This window comes from Leiobunum rupestre, chromosome 8, assembly GCF_980474605.1.
Source record: "Leiobunum rupestre chromosome 8, qqLeiRupe1.1.hap1, whole genome shotgun sequence".
NCBI classification, from domain to species: Eukaryota; Metazoa; Arthropoda; class Arachnida; order Opiliones; family Sclerosomatidae; genus Leiobunum; species Leiobunum rupestre.
Window position 1 is genome coordinate 43782888 of NC_143391.1, and position 24792 is coordinate 43807679.

Consider the following 24792-nt stretch of genomic DNA (forward strand, 5'->3'; position numbering starts at 1 on the left):
GGGCTGACTAAAATTCCGACCCAAAAAATTCCTTCTCAATTTAGAGGTTTTCCATTGGCTTAAATAAATATGTTACTATCCAATAGTGTGACTCGAAAAATTACTAGGATGAATAAAAATGTTAAAATCTAACGTAGTCCACCTTTTTACTGGTTCGTGGTGAAACAAACCGTTAGTGAAGATTTTTAAATGGAATAAAGGTACAGTGGCATACTTATGAGTTACTTATGTTACATATGATAATAGGTTTAACAAACTTTTTTTGGGCTTAAGTGACTTGTTTTCCGCCGTACGATCCTTCTTAAAGGGTTCGACCAGCCTCGTAAGGGGAGAAACTTTCGCCCCCCCCCCCCTAGGCAGTCCGGATTTTGATTTCGATTACCGCCACTAGAGGGCGCACGTCACGCTAAACGAATGTACGAGAAAAGCGAGCGTTTTCAAGTTTTTCAAAAGAAGCAAACTTTTTTTCCCGAATGCGCCCCCGTTGGTATTCCTCTGCGAGTTCGCCAGTCGGTTTTAAAATTTTCGGTTTTAACAATGTCGAGCAATGAAATTAATGGTAAATACATGATAAACGAAAATAAAATCAATCACTAAGACAATTCGTTGAACAAGAACAACTTTCCATATTAATTCTAATTAAATTCCAATAAAAATAAACTAGGCAAAGGTAACAAAAACTCCGTCCGTTACGACCGATATCCGAATTTCCGCGAAATGACCACGTGTTTTGTAAAGTGGTTTCGTATTACCAAAAATTTGTCTCCTTCCGCGTTAAACAAATAGTGCTATTTCATCCCCCACTCTCATCTCCTTACGAGGCTGATGGAACCCTTTAATCTAGTACTGAGTTGGATCGTACTAAATAAACACCACATTATAGATTTTAAATATATTTAATTTAAAACAGCAGGAAAGAAGATTTGTTAGAAGTATCACAGTCTATTTTCATAATTCAAAGCTATTTTACATAGAGCTATTACTCTTTGAAATATATTCATTTCTAAATTTCTGCAAAACCCTATCTGGCACTCTTCTACTGCCTAAAATATTTAAAAAAATTGTTAATGAAATTAACGAGTGTATTAAATAAGCGGTTAAAACACCCACCATAAATTCGATAAAGTTCCCTCATTTTTCTCGGGTTAATAAAACTTTCTTCTTCGCTACTTTTGGAGCGTGTTAAAAAATTTTCCATTTGCAATGAACTGCAAATATCTGAATCATCTAAGGCTCTAATTGAAGAGCCATAGGAATCAGCAAAAGATATTTTACGAGATGTCCTATGTGGATTATCATTTTCATTGGGGCCGAATTTAAAACTTGAAAATTCATTCTTGTATTTGTCATCTATCAGTTTCAATATTACACTTTTCCTGTGCTCAAACATCTTTGAATCACGCCTTCTCAAATCAGTAACTCTATGACTTCTAAAAAAAGGATAATAATATAAGGAATAATAAATTAATGCAATATCATGCACAAAAAAGTATACTAAATTTACATACTTTTCTCTTACACATATATTTAAATTTGAGTCTCTATTAGTGTAATTCTCCACATTATCAATAACCCTCTTGGAATTACTCAGTTCATTTTCAATGTTACGAGAAACTTCCTCCATTGAATTAATTCTTTTCTTAAAGCTATCCAGCTTAGTACCAAAACTAGCAGTAGATTCAAATGAGTCTTCTAATGGTGATTTTGATGAAATGGTATTAAACGTATCTTCATTACAATTTTCCGAGGATAGAGTTATGGAATTATTAAATGTATTTTCATTAATATCTCGCTCCATAGGAAGAAAGTTAATCTCGCGATTATAGTTGGATAGTTGTTCATTCTTCATTCCTAAGTCCTCAGAGATTGAAGAATGTTTAGAGCTTTCCAGGATACTTTGAAAAACTTTGATTCTTTCATCTTCTAATTCAGCTTCCGATGGTGTAGTTACAAAACCAATGTCACGAGTTACTTTTGAACTTTCTAAACTATCAGTTTCAATTGCAGCATCTCGCATAGATACGCTGGTTTGAGTTGAATTGGGTTTCTAAATTCAAGGGATGGCTTAAAAAAGGTTTCTATGAATGTTTTAAAGAAAATCTTACCAAATCTTTACTATTTCGAAGTCTATCATAAACATTATATTGTAACTGCGCGCAACTTTCCGGACTTTTGGCTTCTATTCAATGAAAATCAAAACATATTAAACCCGGATTTAAAAAATCAAAGTTGCGTAACATACCAGCTGTTATTTTTTCTATAAATGGTTTATTTCTTATTTCTTGTCTCAAGCTTCTTCTTTCATTTTCATTAACATTGGAATAATGTGCTTCAGATAGAATCTTTTCTTTCAAAATTGGCTTTTCGTTATGGGGTCTGAGCAATTTTTCAATGCTACATGGATTTGATTTAGCATATTTTGGTGGTTTCAAAGATGTAACAGATAAAAATTTCCTTGGTTCAGTAGAACCTGTTTGGACATTTCCGCTTATACTTCTTCTTATTACAAATTTTCTGATTTCTTCAGGGTCTATAATTTTCTTTTCCGTTGCAAAAATATCACTTTTCTTTGTACTCATATTAACACTGTCAACTTTTAACAAATTGAGGGAAATTGGACGAATATAGTTTCCTTTATCATTTTCAGTATCACCGCTGTGCTTTTTAAATTCATCAGATATAACATAATACCTTTTCGGAGAAACTTCATCACAAACTTTGTGCGCCTTTAATAACGGAACTTTGTGAAGGACACTCTTTTTTGAAACGCCATGTTTTAACCTGATACAGGTATTATCAGAGGAATCAGAACGATCACTATCGGCACTTGATGTGCCACTGCTGCTATTAGATTTCAAAATATTAGAAACTTGGGTATGTTTCTGTAAACCTTTGGACATCTTGCTATTCGATGGTATTGTGACTTTAGATATATCTGGCAAAACAGGAACTGACTGAGTTCCGACAGACTTTGCTGATTCTCTTTTTCTGGGAGGCCGCTGAGGTTCGACATTCGAACCTGTATTTTCATTTTGAAACGATAAATTTCTAGTTGCAATGCTACCAAGAGCTCCCCCTAATATTCCCAAACCAATTTCTTCAACACTCTTCTTCATTTCAGATCTAACAGCATCTTGAATCACCCCAGTTAGTTCATTAGGAATATGTAAATTATCATAGCTAACTACTTCATGACTAATTTTGTCTGGAGTGAGTCTTTCCATTTCTTTCTTCTTTCGGATGGACATTCTGCGTGGACTGTTTCTCTCAAAAGAGTCAACTGATCTTGCCATATTGCACACATTATAGTTATTATTATTTTCTATACTATTTGTGCCTTCGAATTTGGTGGAATCTTCTTTATTGTAAAGGTGGGTTTTATTCCAACATTCTTGGTAAACTTGAGGAAGGGTTAATTTTTTGGGTGAAACTTTGGACGACAAATCAATTGCTTCTATTTTAGTTCTTTCTAAGGTATTTTCAGAAATAATTTGCTGAGAAGATTCTTCAGTTATGGTTTCAGACCGTCCTATTCTTTTGGAATCGGTTTTAAATGAAGGTAAAACTGGCAAAATTGATTTTAAATCTTCTTCAATAGCTAGAAGGTTATCAGGATTTGATTTAAAAAATTCCATGGTATTAGGGACATTTGGGGGATTTTGCAATGTTTTCATTACATCTTGATCTGAATTCCTTAATGAAACACTTCTCACTATCTTAGGTGGTTTATTTATAGCATCTCCAGCCTTGATTTTCACTTTAACTAAACTTAACCTCCCATTATCTATTGCAGTTTTTCTCCTGGATTCCAATAAAAGTGACAACAACAGAGTAGATGGAAGAACATCCAGTGAAGTGATTCTAGATTTATCTCTTACCCAAGATAAAATCCAAGAAATATATTGCAGGAGAGAATCATCTTCATTGAATTTCATTTGGAGTTCAACTACCAAATCTGGGATTTGATTAGCCAAGCCCTTATTTTTTGAAAGCCTGTTTAGTCCAATGACTGAATTGAGATACAGATCTGATGTACTTAGACTCTTGTTCCATTGACTATTCTCTTTCCTTATGCCCTCCATCAATAAATTAGCAGTACTTTTCCATTTGCTAATAGCATGACTATTAAGCTTTCGTTTGGTACCATTCTTCTTGAACTGATGACGCACTTGCGTTAAAAGTTTGTGAAATTTTTCAACAACTTTTTTGGTGGGGGACCAAAATGCTCTAATAGGCTGACGGAACAATACTGACTGTCTTTTTACAGGATCTTTCAAGAATTTAAATATCTCAGAACTCAGGATATCACCATTCATAGATTTTGAATTGGTTTGTTTAATTAATTCACAGACCGAGTCGCGTCTGAGTGATTGTGTTTCCAAATCAGTTAGTATTTTAATAGACTCCTGTGGACTTTTGAAATGAGCCTTTTTCAACTGTTGATGAAAGGTGGTTAAAAAGGGGATGTTGGGTTCTTTAGAATTAGACTGACTCAGCCTCTTCAAAATTCCAATGTGAAACACTGGCTCTACTAAATTTATAAACATCTCTTCTAGCTCAAAGCAAAAATCATCAAACTCTCCAATTTTCAATAAGTTACTCTTTATCAATTTTGAAAACTGCTTTTCAATACGTTTGTTTAGTGATAGCCTTTTCTCCATTTCTTCTGCCTGATATTTGGCAAAGGTTTTAATCCCAAATTCTGAGTTCTTCGTTGATTTTTCAGTTGAAGATACTTCTCCGGTGGCATTAGATATGGAACTATTGAATTTTTCGTTAAAATTTTGTAGTTGATTTTGACCTGACAGACTTAGAGAACTTGAATCAGGAAAACATCTGGCAATCCTCCTAGCCAAATTCTGAGACATATTCATTTCATTTGCGGCTTTGAATAAAACAGTATCCAAAGCACTCTGAGAACTGATAACTTTTCTGAAAGGAGATAATTTCTCAGCCCAAAAGAGTACTTTATCCAAAACGTCAAAGTAATGATTTGGATTCTAAAAAAAAACTATGTTGTTTCTTTCAATCAAACAAGGAATATATATTTCATTTTACCATTTTGTTTAATCTTGTTTCATTTCCTACCATAAACTGATTCAAGTCACGACAGGCTAGCGACAGTTCGTCTCTACAATGAAGCATCCAAATTAATGAGAATAGTTCCCTCATAGACTGAAGGCATTTCTGTCCGGATTCTGACATTTCCAATGTAGACCACTGAATGGCATTGGCAATATCAGGAGATGAATTATTCATATCTAAAAATGTGACTATCGCATATTGCAAATTTGAAAAAGATGTCTCCCCGAAGGAATTCCAACCCTGATATTACAATGAATAAATTAAAAAATTTCAGGTTTACAGATTTAAAATTCTTGTTCATATATTACCGCTGCTGCCCATAATTTCTCAATAAAGCTGAAACACCAAGCCATTAGAGGGAAGCCCAGACAACTAGCTTGAACTACACAAAAGAACCTTTCTATAAGAGTAGCTACAGAATGTCTGAAACCTTCTTCGCTGTCTACGCTGGGCATGTCACCTTCCTAAAATTAAATTAAATAGAAAAACAAATCTTATAACTAAAAAATCTACAAACATTTACCTCGTAGCCTATAGTCTGCTGAGGGCAATAACAAGGTGGTGCTGGCAGAAATATTTCATTTGAAACCAAAAGATTGATTTTTTGGATCAGAGAAATCAATTTTTTGACTATGTCATTCAAAACTGTTGGTGCCAAATCTATATCTGATAATACTCCTGGAAGAACAATATCTCGTATTTTTGTGACCAATTCTGCAGAATCCTCTTCAGATTGTAAGAAATCTTTATCAGATATGTGAATTGAAGAAAGATACGACAGTTCATCAATAAGAATTCTTTTTGGCTCCAATTCACCCTTGAAAATACTTGATCTTTAAATAAATAGACAAAACCTATTTTTTAAATCATGATATAAATAATATAGACAGCCATCAAAAACACAGGAAAGAAAAGGCTATGGTTTTTAATCACAATTTGAAACGGACCTTAATTGCCAAAAAAGTGTGTTGGTTTTCCACCAAGTAGCTGCAACCGCAAAGGCCATGCGGAAAGAGTTGTTAGGCAATTGAGATAAAAGAAAAGCCACAGATTCAACCCACAAACCACCCAATAACAAAAGTTCAACAACCAATGTAGGATTTATTACAACATCGACCTTTTGAGTAGTCAAAGAATCAGATACCAAAGAAGAAACCAAAGGGCACAAACGCAATCCTAAACAATATAAATGACAAATTTTGTTTTATCAACATTGGATCTACAAATTTTATTGCGACTATACCTTTATAGACCTGCTTGCTACTGAGAAAATTGTGAGGTCGTTGTACAGGATAAACATAAACAGTTTTCTTATTGAAGTATAACAGCCAAAACCGTGCAAATGTTTGAAGAAGGCTTGTAACACTTTTGGAGTCCATTCGCTTGATTATCGAATGCAGGATTCTTTTGTTTGTTTCATTGGTGGTTCTCTTTATTGGGGTCTGTTTTTCTTTCAAAAAATCATCCTTCAATGTACATAAAATGTACGAAAGTGAAGCTGCTACGTGGTATTGAGATAAGAAGGCGTATAATACGCAATGTAGTTTTCTAACATCCATTAACTTTCCATTACCTAAATAAATTAAAAGTTGAGTACATACCCACAAATACAAAAAGTTTACCATAATACTTTTTAATTCATTCAACCACATATCAATGGCTTTTTCAACGTTGCCCTTGAAATATAATTTGTTAGCGTGTTTTACTTTCTTATCCAGTTTCTTAAGATTAAGGAAACTTAGTTCCCATCCTCTATTTTGAATTTCTTTTTGAAGTGCACAGAGTAGATTCTTCCACTTCTCTCTACTTTCTCCTTTTTCACTTTTCAAACATTTGTGATAGTTATTTGTGACTAGCTTGTATAAAGAAAACCAAGCAGGTTTCAGTCTAAAAAAAATTATTTTAAAAATATGTTAATGTTCATTAGAAAAATAGGATTTCCAACCTTTTAAAAATAGTGATTCCTTGTAGATCTATGCTGTTGAAACTACCCGTAGTGTTAATATGCCCACAGCAATAAAAACCATGCATCATGTGTATTTCTTCTTCTGTCTCAGTAAAATACTCAATATTTCGTATATTCTTTAATTTGTAACTTTGGAATAAACATATTTCCATTTTAAGTAGAAACTGCATGAATTGAGTACATGTTTCATCGGAAACATTGTTTTGGTTGTAAAAAATTGCAAAAACTTTGTTGAGCAGTATCACACTCGATGACAGCATGTTGTAAAGTAAGCAATCAAACCTTAAAGATTCAAAGAAAATAGTCATAATTTTCATCACAGAATCTAGACTAGATAGAGTATTGTAGGACTGGCAGTCAAAACCTGAAAATACAAACACAATCATCATTAAAAAAATATATAATATAATTTGCAATAAGAGCTTGAAACTTACGTATATCATTGAAAAGAGATATTTCTATAATGTCAGTTATGATATTAATTGCTTTGGAAGCTAACGAATGTAGTTGTTTATTCCAAGATTTATTTAATCCGCACATCAAATTCCAATAAGCAATTATGTTGGAACAGGAGATGGATAATTGTCGACTTTCCCAGTCAAATGAAGTAGATGTTATCTGTCCATCAAATGTTCCTAGCATTGAGCAATTATCATTACTAGCGGATGCGAGAGCCGATGGTAAAAGCTTCCACGATCCTTGAATATCCGAGACTTTCAACCATGATTTTACAGATTTCTTAGAGTAAGACCCCATGTGCCCATATGCCAAATCTTGATCAAATTGAAAAGGACTCAAGGCAGATTTGGCTTGTTGTAAAAACCAAGTAGATACTTCCAAAATTTCAGAGTGTATTTTGGGAAATTGTAACAGTGTAACTAGATAGCCATCAGATAGAAGGAAAAATGGAACTTTTTTATGAGATGCAATCGAAAATTGCTGTTTGAAATTGGGTGTTCCCGAAGTAGTTGAAACTGACTCTTCATCATCATCATCATCTAAAGAAGCGCGATTGCTATCCTTTGATCTAAATAAAACAATATTAAAATATGAATAATAATTAAATATTTTACATAAAAACTATACAAGTTATAGCTTACGCTGGTTTTACAAGAGGGTAAAGATTCAAGTATGTTGCAGGACCTAATTTGAGAGAACAACCAGACATATAAATTTGCAACAGGTCACCCATTTTACTCGCTATGGAAACTGATCCTTCTCTTGTAATAGACACCAGAAAACAATCATCAGGACTCCATGCCATTTCAGATATCCATAAATATCTTTAATGAAAATCATAATTGGGATAAATTTATTTTTTTATTAACAATTAAAGTCAATTATCTTAACTAAAACATACTTTTTCCTCATAACAACTGGTTGTCCAACTGCGTAGTTCTTTAAATTAGTCACAATCAATGACCCATTTATAGTTGAAATAAAAAGTAAACTACCAAAGAAAATTTTATTAGAAAATTTGGTAAATGAATATACCAGCAGTTTTAAGAAAGGGTACCTAGCGGCTTGAGTAGAGAGCTGATTAACAGCTAAAGCTAAACACAGTCCATCATTTGATAACTTTGAGACCAAAGAGCCCGAATGAGGAATGCTTTGACATCCAAAATCTTTCATTTGAAAAGTAAAGTTTTTCCAAGTGCAAATATGATTTTCAGCACTTTCAGATCCATTTGAATAAGATTCAGTCACATTTAAAATGGGCAAGTGGAGGGTATCATTCAAAGAATAGGAAAAAATGCATTGAAATGCTGAAGGTCCAATCTGATGTCTCTGGTTAAACCTGGCTGTTAATAATCCATTCTTGTTAGAGACCATGTTGGATAATGATACGTCACTATTGAGAGGAATGGAAAACCATGATCCACACAATTCCTTGGGCTTCTTAGAATTGCTGAAATTTCCCAAATTGGACTTTTCTCCATACCAAATATGAATCTCATTGAAGTCAACTACAGCCACTATCTTGCTCAGATCTTTTTTAATTACTAAATCATAATGCTTTCTAACTGGAATGAAACAAAATTAAATTAAATTTCTTAACACCAAATATATATTTCCCCCAAGGGAAGATTGACAGTGAGTCCCCTTCTATTGGTTCTGGTACAGTTTAAAAAAAAATTCACAGTCATAGTTTTGTTTAATAATTTTTTGTATTGTTTGTTCGGTTTTTAATTATAAAAGCCATACCTAGTGTTACATTAGTTGGCAATAGTAACTAAATCATGTGAGTTACAGTTAACATGTATTAGTGGTGATGATCGAATACTTGACAATCTCATTTATAGTGCCACCTTCTATTGGGTGCTTTCTCATAGCGTCTTAGGCATACATCATAGCTAAGCCCACCTTAAAACCGCTGCCATGATATTATTTAACGCTAAATAAGAATTATTATAAAATTAAAGTTAATTATGACCCACTGAGTGCAAAACCTTGGATGCTATAAAAGAACTTGCCTACCCAAAAGTGTGGCAATAATTGAGTTCTGAAATGTATGACACCACAAATGCCAAGCAACACTTTACCAAAACTGACAAAAGTGAATTCCCTAACAATTATGTGAAAATTATTTATTACCTGTAACTGAGTCTAGATTTTTATCTTTGTTTCGTTTTGAACCAGAATTGCTAACAGTTACAAAGTCAGGAAGCCCTTTGATTAAGTAAATGACATCCAAGTCTTTATTCCATATCAAAATATCGCCATTAACCAAGAGACCAAATACTATATCATCTGAAATATAACAGTTTTCCAGACAACTTATTCAATATTTAAAGCATAACACATACCTTGAAGAAATAGCTTTGCTATATTTTCTAAATAACGACTAAGTTGTCCCATACTTCTTTTAGTTTCACCATTATGGAGTTCCAAATAGCTGATTCTATTCGAATTAAGTAACACCACTTGTTCCTTTTCCTAAAATTAATAATTTGTAATTGAAATTTTCGTGTACTGAAATTATGTTTCCATTTTCCATAAAAAACTATATGGAGTTTTGGATTATTTATTGGAGTGATGAAAAACGACAAGGCCCTAGCATTAATTTAAAAATTCACTCAGTTTTTGACTTACTATTCCAAGCCATGTAACTTTGGACCATGGTTTCTTTCTTTTAATAGCGGTAGTTGACAATATTTCAAGATGTAAAGTCATTTAACTGTGTCAGATATTAAAACATTGCATTTATTTCCTTAACACCAAAATGTACATTTAGTCATTTGTACTGACACGGTAGTGACATATAATTTTTTTTAAAAGTAAAAAAAAGTGTTAGCTAAAGCCACAGACACCAATTACAAATTGTTAAAGTAGTAAGCAAAGACTATATATAGTCTTTGGTAGTAAGCAATTGAAGAGTATTTAAAAAAATTCTAACAAGGTTACATATTTATGTAAACAAATGGTTAGTAATTACCAAAATTATTAATTCCCTGTTAACAGTAAATCTTCGGGATATCAAGAACGACCAATGATCAAGCTCTTTCTGATCACCATATACACTCTGTTTCGTGATTTTTCGCAGGGTTCGTACTTTCTCCTTACCCTCAGCCCAAACTTATTCGCTAATTTTATCATGGATTAAATAACCTTACTTAAGGTTATTTAATCTATGGCCCAAAGACCCAAGAATGGAGTCCCCGCCGAGGGTGGAAGTAATGGTCATAGAAATCTCATAGGTAACTAGAATGCTGCCGTGTAACTGGCAAATGGACCAAACGCCGTGGCAGACGATAGCCAGATCTCAGCCAATCAAAGCTCAAAGAGTGGTTCTGCCAAGAATTTAATGTCAGCAGAGAGAATGACAACTTCTAGCTCCCGCTATAGTTACGCGGAATTAAGGAGGATTATTATCCTCCTTGGCGGAACCACTCTACGGCCTCTCATTGGCTGAAGGTTCAAGGCGAACTGGCGTCAAGCTCGGCCGTAGGCGGCAGCATTCTAGTTACCTATGAGATTTCTATGGTAATGGTGAACGCATAGGGTGAACGCGCGAAAAAGAGTGTATTTCGAGCAGACGATCATAAAAAAATGTTAATGCCAATTCTTGGTCTCATGGTCTCATATTGGCGATTTGACGCTAAAAGCGTAGTCGTCTGAAATTAAGTACTTAATAAAATTTGAATATGACATAAATATGGGAGAAATGCTCATTATATTTATGAAAAAATACAATTAAATATTTCTGAACACTCACAGGAGTCAAGTGTTACTATCTTTAAGTAGCTACCTGTGTATTGAAAATTTAACATGTAGTTTTCAGTTTATTTCATATTTAACATTTTTTCAAATTGACGTCAAATATGTCAACTACTACTAGAATTGATAGTTTAAGTCGAAGATGTATGTGCAACTGTATAACATGTTGTTATTTCACATTAGCTGCTATTCTATTTACTACTGGGGCTGCTGTGACAATATTGTCCCTGTGTGGCAACATAGGATTTGTAATAAGTTTAGGACATTTATGGCTAATTGGGCCAGTGTTCCTGTGTTCTGGTTTGATGATTGCTGTTAAAACAACTCTTTATGCTAGAAGACAGTCCATGGTAGCCTTACTGACACGGAGACAGGTTTGTTTCATTTACATTGACTTTATTAATATTTTCACCTATAGACCAAACAACCAGTCTAATAATTTTCAGCTCTGTTTTTAGATCTCCATTTAATACTTCAGTGCTGACTTTTTTTTTAATTTGGCAGAAATGATTTTTGTTTGAACATGAAACTTGCATCCACCAAAAAGGCGCTGGTTTGTTGTTACAAATGTTTCCCAAGAATTAAAAAAATTATTCTGTTATTTTAGAATGGGAAATTATAATTTTTTTCTTTTTGCTGTTGCTAGTAAAAGGCAAATTAAAAATATTTTAAGCTACATTTTGAGTTTTATGGGATAATTTGATTAAACATCAGTGAATGTTTTAAAACTCTTTCTGGAAAGTTTCAAGTACCTGGTAAATCATTCATAGCATTTTAACAAATTGCAGAAATCAGTTGACCTGGTGGAATAATCTCACCATCAACACTTTTAATTTACCTAGTGTAAAACTAATTCATAACACAGTTTTTATTAGAAACCAGTCAAAACATTGGTTTCGCTAAAAATTACAGAGCATTTTTTTTTCAGCAAGAATTTTGCAGTCCTGTGGAAGACATTCCTTCTCCAAGGTAAAAATATTCTATAGTTTATATCATAAGTAACAAAGCAATTAGTATGACACTAGCGGTAAATTGGTTATTGTCGTGACATCAAAAATACGGATATAGTTCCACCTGAACTAAGAATGTAATCACTAATCTCCTATATTCACTTTCTAGTCCTTTTTTTTGGGTGAAGTGAACTACAGCGGCCTCATTGAATTTTATATTAATTTTGGTTGCTCCTGATAGACCTTGTCACGTAGATGCCTAGGGTATTTTTTATTTTGGCCGCAAATGATTTTTTTATTTAATTTTATTAATTTTAAAAATTTCTCATTTTCATTGAATTTTATATGAATTTTGGTTGCACCTGATAGACCTTGCCACGTAGATGCCGAGGGTATTTTTTATTTTGACCGCAAATGATTATTTAATTTTTTAATGTAATTTTAAAAATTTCTCATTTTTGGCCATTTTCACATGTTTCATTGTACTTATTTCCGTCGTGTGTTTGCCGACACCACAGTTTCGGTGTCCTAATAATTTCCACGTGATATTCCCGTACTTTATAAAATCAATTACAGTTTTTGTTCATTTTCTAGGTGTTTTGTATTTTTGGGCCACAATAGATTGATTTACAGTTTGTAACGGGCAAAGACGACTTTGAAGGGGAAAAATTCATCCGAGGTAAAGTGGTGATGGCGTTATTTGTTAGTAGATGGCGCTCTGATAGCAACATGACGTCATAATTTTGATTTTCAACGATTGGTTGAAAGTTTACAATATTTAGTGGAGAACGGTTTTGTCGAGATTTAAAATAAGAAATTCTCTTCCCTGATTGCATAGTTTAAAATTGTATTGTAGTGCCATCTATGGCGGAGAGTGTTAACTACTGTTAAAATTAATTGTTAATTTAAATTACAAAAATTATATATTTTTAATAAGAATTTAAAGTACTAATAATAATAATAATAATAATAATCAGCTAGGCTAATACCCAAGGCACCACCTTAGGCCTAAGTCATCAAGCGACTTTTGTTAGTAATTAATTAATAACTTTTTAAAAAAGTTTTTTTTTCATAAACTTTATAGTGTCGCCATCTACCTCAAACATTATTAAATAGGAAGGTACCTCGGGTGAATTTCGCCCCTTTTTGCATATTTCCCTGTAGGCAATATGTGAATGCGTCTATGTGATATTCCCGTACTTTATAAAATCAATTACAGGTTTTGTTCATTTTCTAGGTGTTTTGCATTTTTGGGCCACAAACCTTTTTTTCTGGTTGATATTAAAAGTATATACTTGATGCGTAAGGCTTGGTACTGTCCTCTAGGTCGTGTTATAGATGGCCCATCACTTTTTTAGTATGGGGTTGGGGAGGCGCCGCGCGCCCCCAGTGAGTGCGCGGCGCCGTTAGGCGCCAATACGGGGAATTTAGAAACGTCTTTTACGTGTTTTGGAAGCAAACCTGTTCTCATTTTTGTTACTATTTAAGTTGATAAGATTTCACTAATTACGATGCCACTAGGTACGATTACAGAAGGCCCACCGTCGAGGGGTCGGACATTTGGCCATGGCCAAATCCCGTACAAAATTTGGAAAAAAATCCACAAACCCAAAATACAAGAATTTTGCTCCCATAGACTTTGTATGACAAATCCACAATAAAAATACCTGGATTTTTAAAAAAATCCAAAATCCCGTACACAAAACAGGCAAATGTCCGACCCCTCGCCCACCGTCAATGCTCGGGATGGGGCTGGTGTCGACGGATACACGACGGAACTATTTTTTAGAAAAACGTTACTAATCCCCTAAAATTACTATTTTTTTAAAATTAAGTTAATTATAAAAATTATCATTTGCGGCCCAAAAAATAACTTCGTAATCTACGCGTCAAGCGCTACATTGTCCGCCAAAAAAAACGGTAATCCCCTAAAATTATTACTTTTTTTAAAATTAAGTTAATTAAAAAAATAATCATTTGCGGCCCCAAAAAATAGTTTCGTAATCTACGCGTCAAGTGCTACATTCTCCGCCAAAAAAATACAAAAAAACGGTAATCCCCTAAAATTACTACTTATTTAAAATTAAGTTAATTAAAAAAATTATCATTTGCGGCCCAAGAAAAATAGTTTCGTAATCTACGCGTCAAGTGCTACATTATCCACCAAAAAAAAAAGCAAAATTACATGAGGCCGCTGTAGTTCAATTTTGCCCTTTTTTTATATTTTTATATTAGCTGAAATTTAAGTTGTTCAGTAAAAAGAAAACACCAAAGAGCACCAACTTCCAGATCATGAATTTACTAATGATAAATGTTCCCTATGGGTGTTTGGTGAAAATAGGATGTAATACTGGGGCTAAAACTTTAATAATATAAGTTCCTACCTAGATATATCACCTGAAATGAAACCTGACCAGTAAATGGTTTTTGCGACAGCAGCGCCGCTTCGGCGAAGCTAGCAGAGAATATCCGAAACTCCCGTAACACGTAGCCTTCTACAAGACAGAACCCGTAACAAACACTAGCAAATGCACGCGCAACTATATAAAAATAGGGATTTTTTGTAACTGCCCCCCAAAAAATGTATACAAACTAAACCTCCAAAACATAATTTCAATGAGCTATAAAAGCAGTTGGACTTTTTAAATAAAACAACAATAGCTGCATACATCATTATTTTACAAAAATCGCGATAAATTCACGATAAATAGCACTGCCCAAATCCGATTTTAGAACTGCCCAGAACTGACAACTATTTTAGGCCCTGATGTAATAAGACCAAATACATTGACAATACTACTAATACATTGACAATACTACTAATGGTTATGTGAATTATGTCTATAAGCATGAGTTTATTCATATAATCATGCATATAGAACTGCAGTTTATTTGGCTGTTAGTAGGCTGGACGTACTAGGAGGTTATTGTGAAGTAACTGCTTAAAATATCTTCACCAATTATAAAATACAAGAGGAGGCAGTTTTCCTGATTTGTGGTGTGCAAGCTGGCGTCAATATTTCATCGTGGGCCTTCTAAATAGAATTCTCAATGGGGGGGGGGGGGTCCCCTATTGTACCATGCCAATAAAAGCCTGCTTCTGGGCCCTATTTCGCCTGCCTTGGGGAATTTGCTCACCTCCTCCCGTCTAGCTTCCACGCTGCATTGACGTCGGCGTGTTTTGAAAGAGAAAGGAATGAACGTGAATTTCAAGCGCTTCGAATGACCTGGACCAAGGGGTAGGAATCTCAGTCCGAGGCTAACTATTGAAAATGTACTCTGACGTTTTGGTCGACTGAAAACCTAAAATTAAAGGACGTATAAATTATCTAATCTTTCTCTCTGTCTGCCGCTACTACCCCTTGGTTGTCATGCCCCAACGAGACGGTGCTGGCTATCCCAAGAATTTTACGGGCGGACCTAAGAATTATACGATCATTTTTAATTTAATTGTAATTAAAGGCCCCCCTTGAAGCTCGAGCCCCCCCCCCCGCACCGCGGGCCCTGCGGACCATCAGCTACGCCACTGCATGGGGTGAGATTTTAGTCGGTTACGCGTCGGTGAAATGAAAAAGCCCGAAAACCCGGGTCGGGTCGGAGCTTACTACAAACTATTTTTTAACGCGGCAATAGGCCTTTCTTTAAAGTAACATTGGCCTTCTTGTTTAGATGTATCGGGCGCGTCACTCGTGACGTAGAAGAGACGTTCAACTATCATAGCCAATTGACGGTAGCATAAACTCTATTTATGTCTTATTCAACTTGTTAAAAAGTTCCACGCGCGTCTTGATATTTTAGCGTAAACGGGCTTGCGCGCTTCCTAATATTTCCGTGTAGAAGGTCTCGGAGGGGGGGGGGGGGGGGTTTCGTGCGAGCTCAACAAAAACCAAAATATGCGCGTGCTCTCTAAATTTAATTGCACGATGAATCTAACGTAATCTAGTGACCTCTCGTATACTAAACAGAACGCGACGATTTTTTTGGCGTTCTACAGTTTTCCATTTTCTTAACGATTTTTAAAAGAATATGAATTGATAGGTAACCAGACTTGAAAACTGAACACCCCGACACCGAAAACCCGGGGATCTTCGACTTTCCGGGTTCGCGTCCCAGTATAGTTATTTCCCTTGCTAACAAGGGCTGTTCACTCTCCGTAATTGGCGAACCAGCCGGTAGCATTCACTGTATTAAAGTGATTACGTAACTGATTATAGATATAACATTTTCAAAGGCTGTACTCACGTCGTCAGTTTAATATTGTTTTCCCGGGTCCGCTCTTGATCAGACCTTCCACTGACAATCTTGGAAAAAATCATTGATTTAAATCAATTTTTGTATTGAATTTTTGAAAAAGAAAAAACCTCGCCAATTGCTATAATTTAGGTTTAAATATAATCTTTTTTGTACTTCCCCCTAATGTTGCATTGGATTCTACCTGTGGCTGGGGATTATGCCGATTTTTTTTTGTAAAGTACCAAAATAGGTTTTAAAAAATAAAAACTTCTATATGATTATTAGCTTAAATTTAATAAATTCATTATACATATTAGTCTATAAAAATTAAAACATTTTTGTTTTAGGTAAAATTATGATACTAAATTATATAAATCCTTGAAATTTTAATTAAAATCAAATAAATCAATAAAAATCCGATTTAAATAAAAAAAATCGATTTATTTGAATTTTATTTAAATCAAAAAATTGCCAACCCTGATTCCAAAAAAGTTGTATTTTTGGAACACTGTCCACACTGCTGCTCAAAGTTGCTCCGAAAATGTGAACGGATATCTTAATCGCATTTGCTGTGTGCTCCAAGGAAAAACACCGCTACCTGAGAGCAAAAGTCAAGCAAGTTAAAAAAAGGTTTTTAGGTTTTTATCTATAATAATTGTAATAAAATTCGATTAATTGAAATTAAAAATTAAGTAACGAGTGAATCTAATGTTAAAACGCTCGAGGGTTCTTATTTCGAAATCCCTTGAAAAGTCACGTATCTCGACTTGCTTGATCTTTGCTCTCAGGTCAAGCACTCTAACGCCGTTTGGAAAGATTTCGACCTTCAGTTCATCCGCTCTGACTTGATCGTTGAATATGTCTCTCACAATTGTCAGAGGTACCGTTTTGCGAGAGATTTCAAAGCTTACTCTTACGGTGGAATCTGCACTAGCTACCCCTAAGGAAAACACATACCAGTTTTCACGTGTGCCTAAAAGTAACAATGGTTCTCAATAGGCGATATTATAAAGTCAGATCTGCTTGCTCAACTTGTTAAAATGGGATAACGAAGTAGTACAGTTAAAGCCTACGGATGAATTCATAGGCTCTTTGGTGGGAAGGCTAATGGAAGCATAATGGAAGGTGGCCTTTCCCATCAAAACAAGAAGGCAACGTTACTTTATTATATCGCCTATTTTCATTTGTCTAAAATCCTTTCACAACAAAAGACCTACTATTCTTATAGTAACTTAATTTTACCCAACCTCAGGGTAACCACACTAACAATATTTTATAATTTTTCCTATATTTCGATTGTTTTCCTATAATTTGTCAATTTTAGTATTTTCGATATATTTTTCGTACTTTGCTTTCAATTTAGTTATAAAGTTCGATAGAAGGTGCTCAAAAACAGCCAGCCTTTTACTAAACCACTTAATTTCATTTGTACTCAACCAAAGTTCCTTTAAAATCATTTGTTTTATCTTCATCAAATTATTCCTATAATTAATTTCCTATAAATTCAAATGAACGTTCCTATAATTTCCTATATTTACCTAAAAATTACTCCTATAATCTCGTATAAAATTACTATAAATTTCCTTTCCTATATAAAATTGGAGGGTTTCCTGTGGTCACCCTGCAACCTGAACCTAACCTAACCAAAGCAATTTGAATTTCATAGACCACGGGAAAGAAAAAAGATGCCGTATTCACAGTCAATGGAATTGGGAAGCGTTGCTATGGATTTTCGCTTGTCAATTTTCTGGACTATTACTTTGGTTCTTTTCCCAAAATCAAGCCCCAGTAGTTACTAGACCTTTGTAAGAGCTATGGGTTTTTCACTATATATACTGAAGTAGATGTTTCGATTCGTTTTGGTTCTCAACAGAGATCCAGCAAACTATATTCTTCCACCCAGCTACGATTCAATCGCGGGCGAGTGTAGCACGCAGACGTCTTCTCACTTGTTGCCTCCGAATAACAACGTCATGTACAACGTGGTGGGCATCTCCACGCCGAACCATCCGCCTCCTTGCTACGAAGAGGCGCTCTACGGTTCCAGCATCGAAACCATTCATTTTCAAGGAATCAAGGGGTACAGCATATCCAAATCTGCAAGCCATCCAAAGTAATTATACTATACAGCCAAGAATCTCTTTGCAATGACCCCTAACATTTGCTACGGGTAGTTTTGAGCTCATAAAAAAATTTACTAAAAGAGCGTAAGCCATCTTGGAAAATGGCCGCTGTACTATTCACGACGGTGCCCAAAAATACTTAACGGTAGTATAAACTTCGAAATGTATGGTTTTCAACGTATTTCAAATTGCTGCCGTCAGCTTCAGCAGAATCTAGGGAAGATTGGCGGTAGTTAGCAGATGATTTTTCGATTTAGTTCCTACTGCTTTTAAAGAGTAACGAAAGTAGTAAACTACTTGGCAGAAACTACTTGAATAGCACAGTGACACTATCGAAAGACGGAAACTGTGAGCAGGATCTAGTTTTAAGATAGTCCACCTGTGCATGAGCTTCAGTGCCACGTGGCAGTTAGAGAAGATTCTGCCACTTTGCCAACGCCACTTTGGTTACCCTTTCAATTTTTAGGCGGGTACTTTTAGTGTACTTTTTCCTGCGCTAAAAACTGGCAATTTTTATCTGTATAGTAAATGCTACGGTGTCAGATTTCTAAATTGGGGAAATAAGTCGGGGATTTCTCAAAAGGGGGGAAAGTCGTGTATTTCAATAATATTGAAAAAGTCAGGGATTTCCAAATTGGGGGGAAAATCAGGGATTTAAATAATATAGAAATAGTCAGAGATTTAAATATTGAAAAAGTCAGGGATTTCCAAATTGGGAAAAAAGGCCGTGATTTAAATAATATTGAAAAGGTCAGGGATTTTATCAGTCAACCAGTGATGCCAAATCTGTGAAAACTTCCCACATCTAGGGAAATTTTGAAAAGTATATAGGGAAATCAGACCGAAAATTTGCTAAATCTGGGGAAATTCGAGGTGGGGATGCTTAAAAATTAATAAAATTGATTAAATTCGAAAAACTAATAACTGATAGAACTTTAGTCTTTGGTCGAATTTGGTTGAGTTAGCACCCGTGTAATTTTGTTTGGTATATTTAAGATTTCGTTAAAATCTAAACTGAAAAATCAAACAATATTGGAGATGAATTGGGGTATATAGTTCGATATTGAGAATAAAGAGGGCGTTTTATTTTCGATCATAGGGGTTTACATAGATAAGTATTTTGAAAACAATAAAAACCACTTTTCCCTGGGATTACTTATGTAATTTGTTTATGTAAATAAGAATGTATCTCGGATTTTGGAAAACTAGGGAATGTTTGGTCCGAAAAGGGAAATTTCATTTTCGCGATCTCGCATCACTGGGTATATTTTCTTGCGCGCTCATGGCTGGTACCTTTTTATACTGTTATAAAATATAATAAAGTGTAATATTTAAATTCAATCAGTTTCACTTTGTTTTTTTTACCTATGAAAACATGAAAATTTGCAGGAATATATTTTATTTATATGCTAATTTAATAAATAATACTAGTTTCATGTTTGAGTCTTGGGTCATCTTAACTGTTTGCGCTTTGCTGCTAGTTGAATTAATTTTCAACAGGTTATGGGCACAGCACGCTTCTACTGTGCCACGATTCGAGATGATCTAAGTACACCTTCGAGTCAACTGTTCTTGAGCTGCTGAGACTGTATCCTGATAACATTCCAGTACCTTTTTAAAATGGATAGTCTACTACACCACGTGGTTGAAAAACTGTCTGGTCTTGAGAACTGGCGGAGCTGGGAGAGACAGATCGTTGACGTTCTTACAATGCGAGATGTGTTCGGCGATTGGATCGAGCCAGCGATGCTTTCATGAAGAAGTATCGGGTAGCGTTCAGTACCGCCCGTACTGTCATTTGGTAAGCGTTGTCAACGAAGGCTCAGAACATGATTACTTATTGTGACACTAAGACATAATGTGGAATAAATCTTCGAGCAGAAATCATCGAATCGTCTACGAAGATTACTTTCTCAGTTGATGAGAGCATCGAAGTCTCAAGATGTTGATAGGGCTACGCATAACTTAACTACGTTCTCTATGGGCTGATATCCTGACAGCTGCAAAGATGGAGAAGAACATTTCTTTTGACGATTGCATTCTCATCGCCTGCATTTTTAAGTCGCCCCTGACGATGAATATAAATAATTCGGTATGCTCTGGGATACGTTACCCACGGAGAAGCAGACTGTCGCTGAATTGGAGCGCCTTCTCATAAATCGAGCAGCGAGAGACGGAGATGTATTCGAGGAGTCGCCTGAGTTGGTCGCTCAACTAAATGGAAGAGGAACACCAAACGTCATCAAGAAATCTCCAGAGAAACGGAAGACCCGAAGAAAATGTTACAACTGCCATAAGCATGGACATATTTCAAAGGATTGTTTAGAAGCAAGAAAACCTGTTACGACAAAATTTAGCACGTTATGGAATTATGAAGACCCTGGTGAGTGATAATGCCACTTGTTTCACAAGTAACGAGTTCCAAATCTTCACGCAGAATAACGGCTTCAAGCATTTGACCATTGCACCGTATCACCCTGCTTCAAATGGTCAGGCTGAAAGGGTGGTGCGTACCGTGAAGACATCATTAAAAAAAAATAGATGGTACTTCTAACTCTGCCATTGATGTCATTGACGAAGGTTTAAAAAAATTCTCAAATGGATCTCTCGACGTAAGACTAGCAAGATTTCACATAAACTATCGCCGCACTCCGCAAATTAGTGGTAAATCTCCAGCGGAAATCATGTTTGGAAGAGAAATCCGCACCAAACTTGACATGGTCCATCCAACGAACTTTAAAGAGGAGAGAGGTAATGAGAATATCAACATCGATAAACCTATAATTGAAATGCTAGAAGTAAATAATAATAGCGATAAAACCATTAGTAAAAATTAGTGATGTTACCTATAAATTTCATCCTAATCAAAAAGTCTTTGTAAAAAACTATGGTAAGGGAGAAAATTGGATAGAGGGAACTGTAAAAAATCTATCGGAAATATGATGTATGGGATTGATATTGGGAGAGGTATTATTAGAAAACATCAGAACCAATTGAGACTAAGGAGTGAGAAGTTATTAAAACCAACCGTGTCTGAGACATCAACAACTGGAGCCAGTAAAATGAATCCAAATCCAGATGCAGGGTACAGATCAGTATTACAACCACCGATCCAGAGTCATCAACAACCACCGATCCAGAGTCATCAGCAACCACCAATCCTGAGTCCTGACAATGAATCTCCAAGCTGGAGTAGCAAATCATCACCAAGTCGACCACCGAGTCGCAATCCTATCTTATTACCACACAAGACTCGAGACCAGAGCAACAGCCTACCACAAGCATCTCTATTCCTAGTGTAGCCACATCATCAGAAGGAGCCCGATCAAGGATACTTATTAGACAAGATTTTGACAAAGAGCCTCAGTCGAGTAGACATTGACCACACGTACGAAGATCCAATCGAAGACGTAAATCAATTAAAAGACTTAATTTATGAACTGAAATGTTTAATCGTTAATGTAGTTAAAATACACTATAATCAGTCTATTTAAAAAAGAGGTTTTGTTATGAACTATAATAGCCAGGGGGCGCCACTGGGTGGGGAACCTGAGGGAGCTCTAGTTTTATGGCCACCTAAACAGTGGTCTACCGGCTACCGACATGTTCGGTACTCTTACTTAAAACTTCATATGTAAAAATCATCATCATCATGGAAATAAATCTGCTTCAATAGAGAGTGTTTAATTAACAAGAACAAACACATCAGATTGATTAAATCTAGATTAGATTTTTTAATCTTGATTACCCTGATTTAATCTTTATTACCCTCATTTAATGACGATCACCCTGATTTAATCACGATTACCCTGATTTAATCATTTTACTACGATTAAGACGCAGCCAAAATGGAAGTGACCTGCCCCTCGGAAAAATCTAATCGACGAATGTCATTCCTTGATTAAAATGCCTTTAAAAAAATCCATTGAAGGGGAAACTTTTAGAAATCATGTCAAAATTTAAAAACAATCGTTAAAAGTCAGGAAATTTTTGAAATAAACATTATAGATGGGGCCTCTGAATCAAGCTGGGCCTATGTGCAGAAAATTCTTGGCGGGGCTACTGTTTCTCGTGTCTGATAGTTAAGCCACTAGGCTTACACAAACCGTATAATAGCACTACTTACACTTCTATTAATCGCTTAAAACATGTATGTACCTTCCCAAGCTCCCTGCCGATTTTTCATAATGGTTTTTGGAAGAAAACATTGCGTGGGGTAAAATTCATCGTATAGGGTGTTTCTGAAACTATTAGAGAAGGAAAATGGTTAATTAAGTAGTACATATTCTTACACAGTGTAATTTTAATATTTTACATGGTCAAGAAAAGTAATACGCGCGGTAAATTTTGAATCCTGTTGTTGTGTACCCATAGGCAGTGTTCCGAAGTGGTAAATGTCAGGTGTCAAATAACGTGGCAAAAAGTGGTAAATATCGACATGGTGAATAATACTTTTATACTGGCTAAAAGTAAGAAAGAGTTAAATCAATATTTCAAGCAACAACATTATAATTGGTTAGAAGACGAAGATTGATAAAAGTTTATTAGTTTAACTGCTTAAAAAATGTTTAAACTGTTGAATTTGCAATATTAAATACTTTTGATGATAATAAACGTTTGTGAAATAAACTTGTTATTACTTATTTTGGCTTATTTACATCATTTAAATGCATTTACTGATTATTAGTATATTTGTCACTTTTGGCCATATTTAACATTTTTGCCATATTTACCACTTTTTGCCATTGACATGGACTTTATTCTAAAAAAGTTACATTTAGGTAACACTGCCCACAGGCAGCGTTGCCAGTCTCCTGAATCTCAAATTATCGTACCAGAGCAAAAAAAATTCTCGATTTCAGTTGTTGCTCGCCATATTATTAGTTCAAATAACTTCGATTTGACCAATCAGAAGCCGCTAAATTGAAGGTTAATGAATTCAGTGTTTGATAATAAAATAATCTGACTAGTTTTAATGTGACTAAATCAAACAAATACTGAATAGTTTTCAACGTTTCAATTATGCCACCATTGGCTACGATACATGCTTGAACTCGTTTAACGACGGGGTTATAGTGTTGTTCAACATTAAATTGAAATGTCACGGAAGGCATTAATTATTCTTTCTCCAAAACGTCCATTTCTAGGCTTCTGATTGGTCAAATTTGGTCATATCAAAGTTATTTGAACTAATAATATGGCGAGCAGAAACTTTCTAATTGGAACCAAATCTGTAAACCCAACTGTTCTCGAGATAGTTTTTGAATGACCTTGAAGACATGGTTCAAGGTCATTCAATTTTACACTATTAAATGTACCCTGCACGAGGAATGTTTCTTAGAAATTTGAAATTTAAAAAAAAAATCAGTTATTTATCATTTTTCTTTTAGAGTGGTATTATTATTATTGTGTGATAATTTGCGTATTTTTGTTTGTAGCGACTGCGAAGACGACACGCGTAACTTGAAGACCGACGACAGCCGAGAGCCTTAAGGCATTTCGAAGAGACGGCTTTCACTATCAATCTTATTAGTCGGGATCTGCTACTCCGCATGAGGAATATATTTCAACCGCACAGGCATAGATTGGAACAGATCCGCATTTATTTATGATAAACGGTTCCCACGTTGAGCTTACGCTGAATCGGACTCAATTTGCGTGTTCACTCGATAATGAATTATTATCACCACTTGTTAATTATTAAATCTATCGATATGTATTTTGTTTGTTGAAAGATATATTAGCGTTAATAAAGTTTATTATGTTTGATCCGTTTGTTATTTATATTATATGTATTTATTTATACTTGGGGAGGATGGCTATGTTGAGACGAATCAGCGGGTATAATGGTTATGTTAAGTTGGATTAGGATAGGTTAAGTTGGGTAACTTAGGATAGGTTAGGTTAGGTTAGGTTGGATAACTTAGGATAGGTTAGGTTAGGTTAGGGTGGTTAGGATCAAGGTTTGTTAAAAAGGGAACTATATGGTTGCCTCGATCGCATGGTTTTTTATCAAAATATTACGAGTTTTGTGTTGCTATGTAAAATCGTGACGTCACCCAGATGAGATCGTATTGAAAAACAACGGATACTCATCTGTATGACGTCATCAATTTTAACTCGTACAGATATTTTTTCAAACATCTTCTTGATCGAGACCCCCTTGGGTTAGGATAGGATAGGTTGGGTTAGGTTAGGTTAAGTTGGGTTAGGATAT

At 35.0% G+C, this 24792-nt stretch overlaps 2 protein-coding genes across 3 annotated transcripts; one reads left to right on the forward strand and one right to left on the reverse strand.

Moving 5' to 3' along the window:
- Positions 1–908: 908 nt before the first annotated feature.
- On the reverse strand, positions 909–10247 carry LOC149933421 (uncharacterized). Of its 2 annotated transcripts, XM_090155461.1 has the most exons (20): positions 10145–10247; positions 9859–9988; positions 9647–9802; positions 8994–9075; positions 8568–8903; positions 8412–8501; positions 8152–8334; positions 7486–8078; positions 7031–7415; positions 6716–6972; positions 6329–6658; positions 6033–6261; positions 5609–5918; positions 5394–5549; positions 5059–5325; positions 2243–5000; positions 2106–2179; positions 1509–2047; positions 1111–1430; positions 909–1043 (listed from the first exon to the last, which is right to left on the reverse strand). In XM_090155461.1, exons 1-20 carry the CDS (start codon positions 10223–10225, stop codon positions 967–969), a joined length of 7353 nt encoding a protein of 2450 aa, XP_090011587.1. In that variant the 5' UTR covers positions 10226–10247; the 3' UTR covers positions 909–966. The 2 variants fall into 2 exon arrangements, with proteins under 2 accessions (XP_090011587.1, XP_090011586.1); XM_090155460.1 differs by having other exon boundaries at positions 8568–9075.
- Positions 10248–11162: 915 nt separating this feature from the next.
- Positions 11163–24344, forward strand: LOC149933422 (uncharacterized). Its single transcript, XM_090156632.1, has 4 exons — positions 11163–11643; positions 12198–12238; positions 18326–18565; positions 24014–24344. The coding sequence occupies exons 1-4, from the start codon at positions 11374–11376 to the stop codon at positions 24066–24068; spliced, it is 606 nt and encodes a 201-aa protein (XP_090012758.1). The 5' UTR covers positions 11163–11373; the 3' UTR covers positions 24069–24344.
- Positions 24345–24792: the final 448 nt, after the last annotated feature.

Coding starts and splice junctions, on each gene's coding strand:
- LOC149933421 (XM_090155460.1), bottom strand. CDS start 10,225: ATGACTTTACATCTTGAAATATTGTCAACTACCGCTATTAAAAGAAAG. Junction 8,079..8,151: donor TACCCTCTTGTAAAACCAGC/GTAAGCTATAAC, acceptor TGTTTTATTTAG/ATCAAAGGATAGCAATCGCG. Junction 1,044..1,110: donor GGAACTTTATCGAATTTATG/GTGGGTGTTTTA, acceptor TAAATATTTTAG/GCAGTAGAAGAGTGCCAGAT.
- LOC149933422 (XM_090156632.1), top strand. CDS start 11,374: ATGTCAACTACTACTAGAATTGATAGTTTAAGTCGAAGATGTATGTGC. Junction 11,644..12,197: donor CCTTACTGACACGGAGACAG/GTTTGTTTCATT, acceptor TTTTTTTTTCAG/CAAGAATTTTGCAGTCCTGT. Junction 12,239..18,325: donor GAAGACATTCCTTCTCCAAG/GTAAAAATATTC, acceptor GGTTCTCAACAG/AGATCCAGCAAACTATATTC.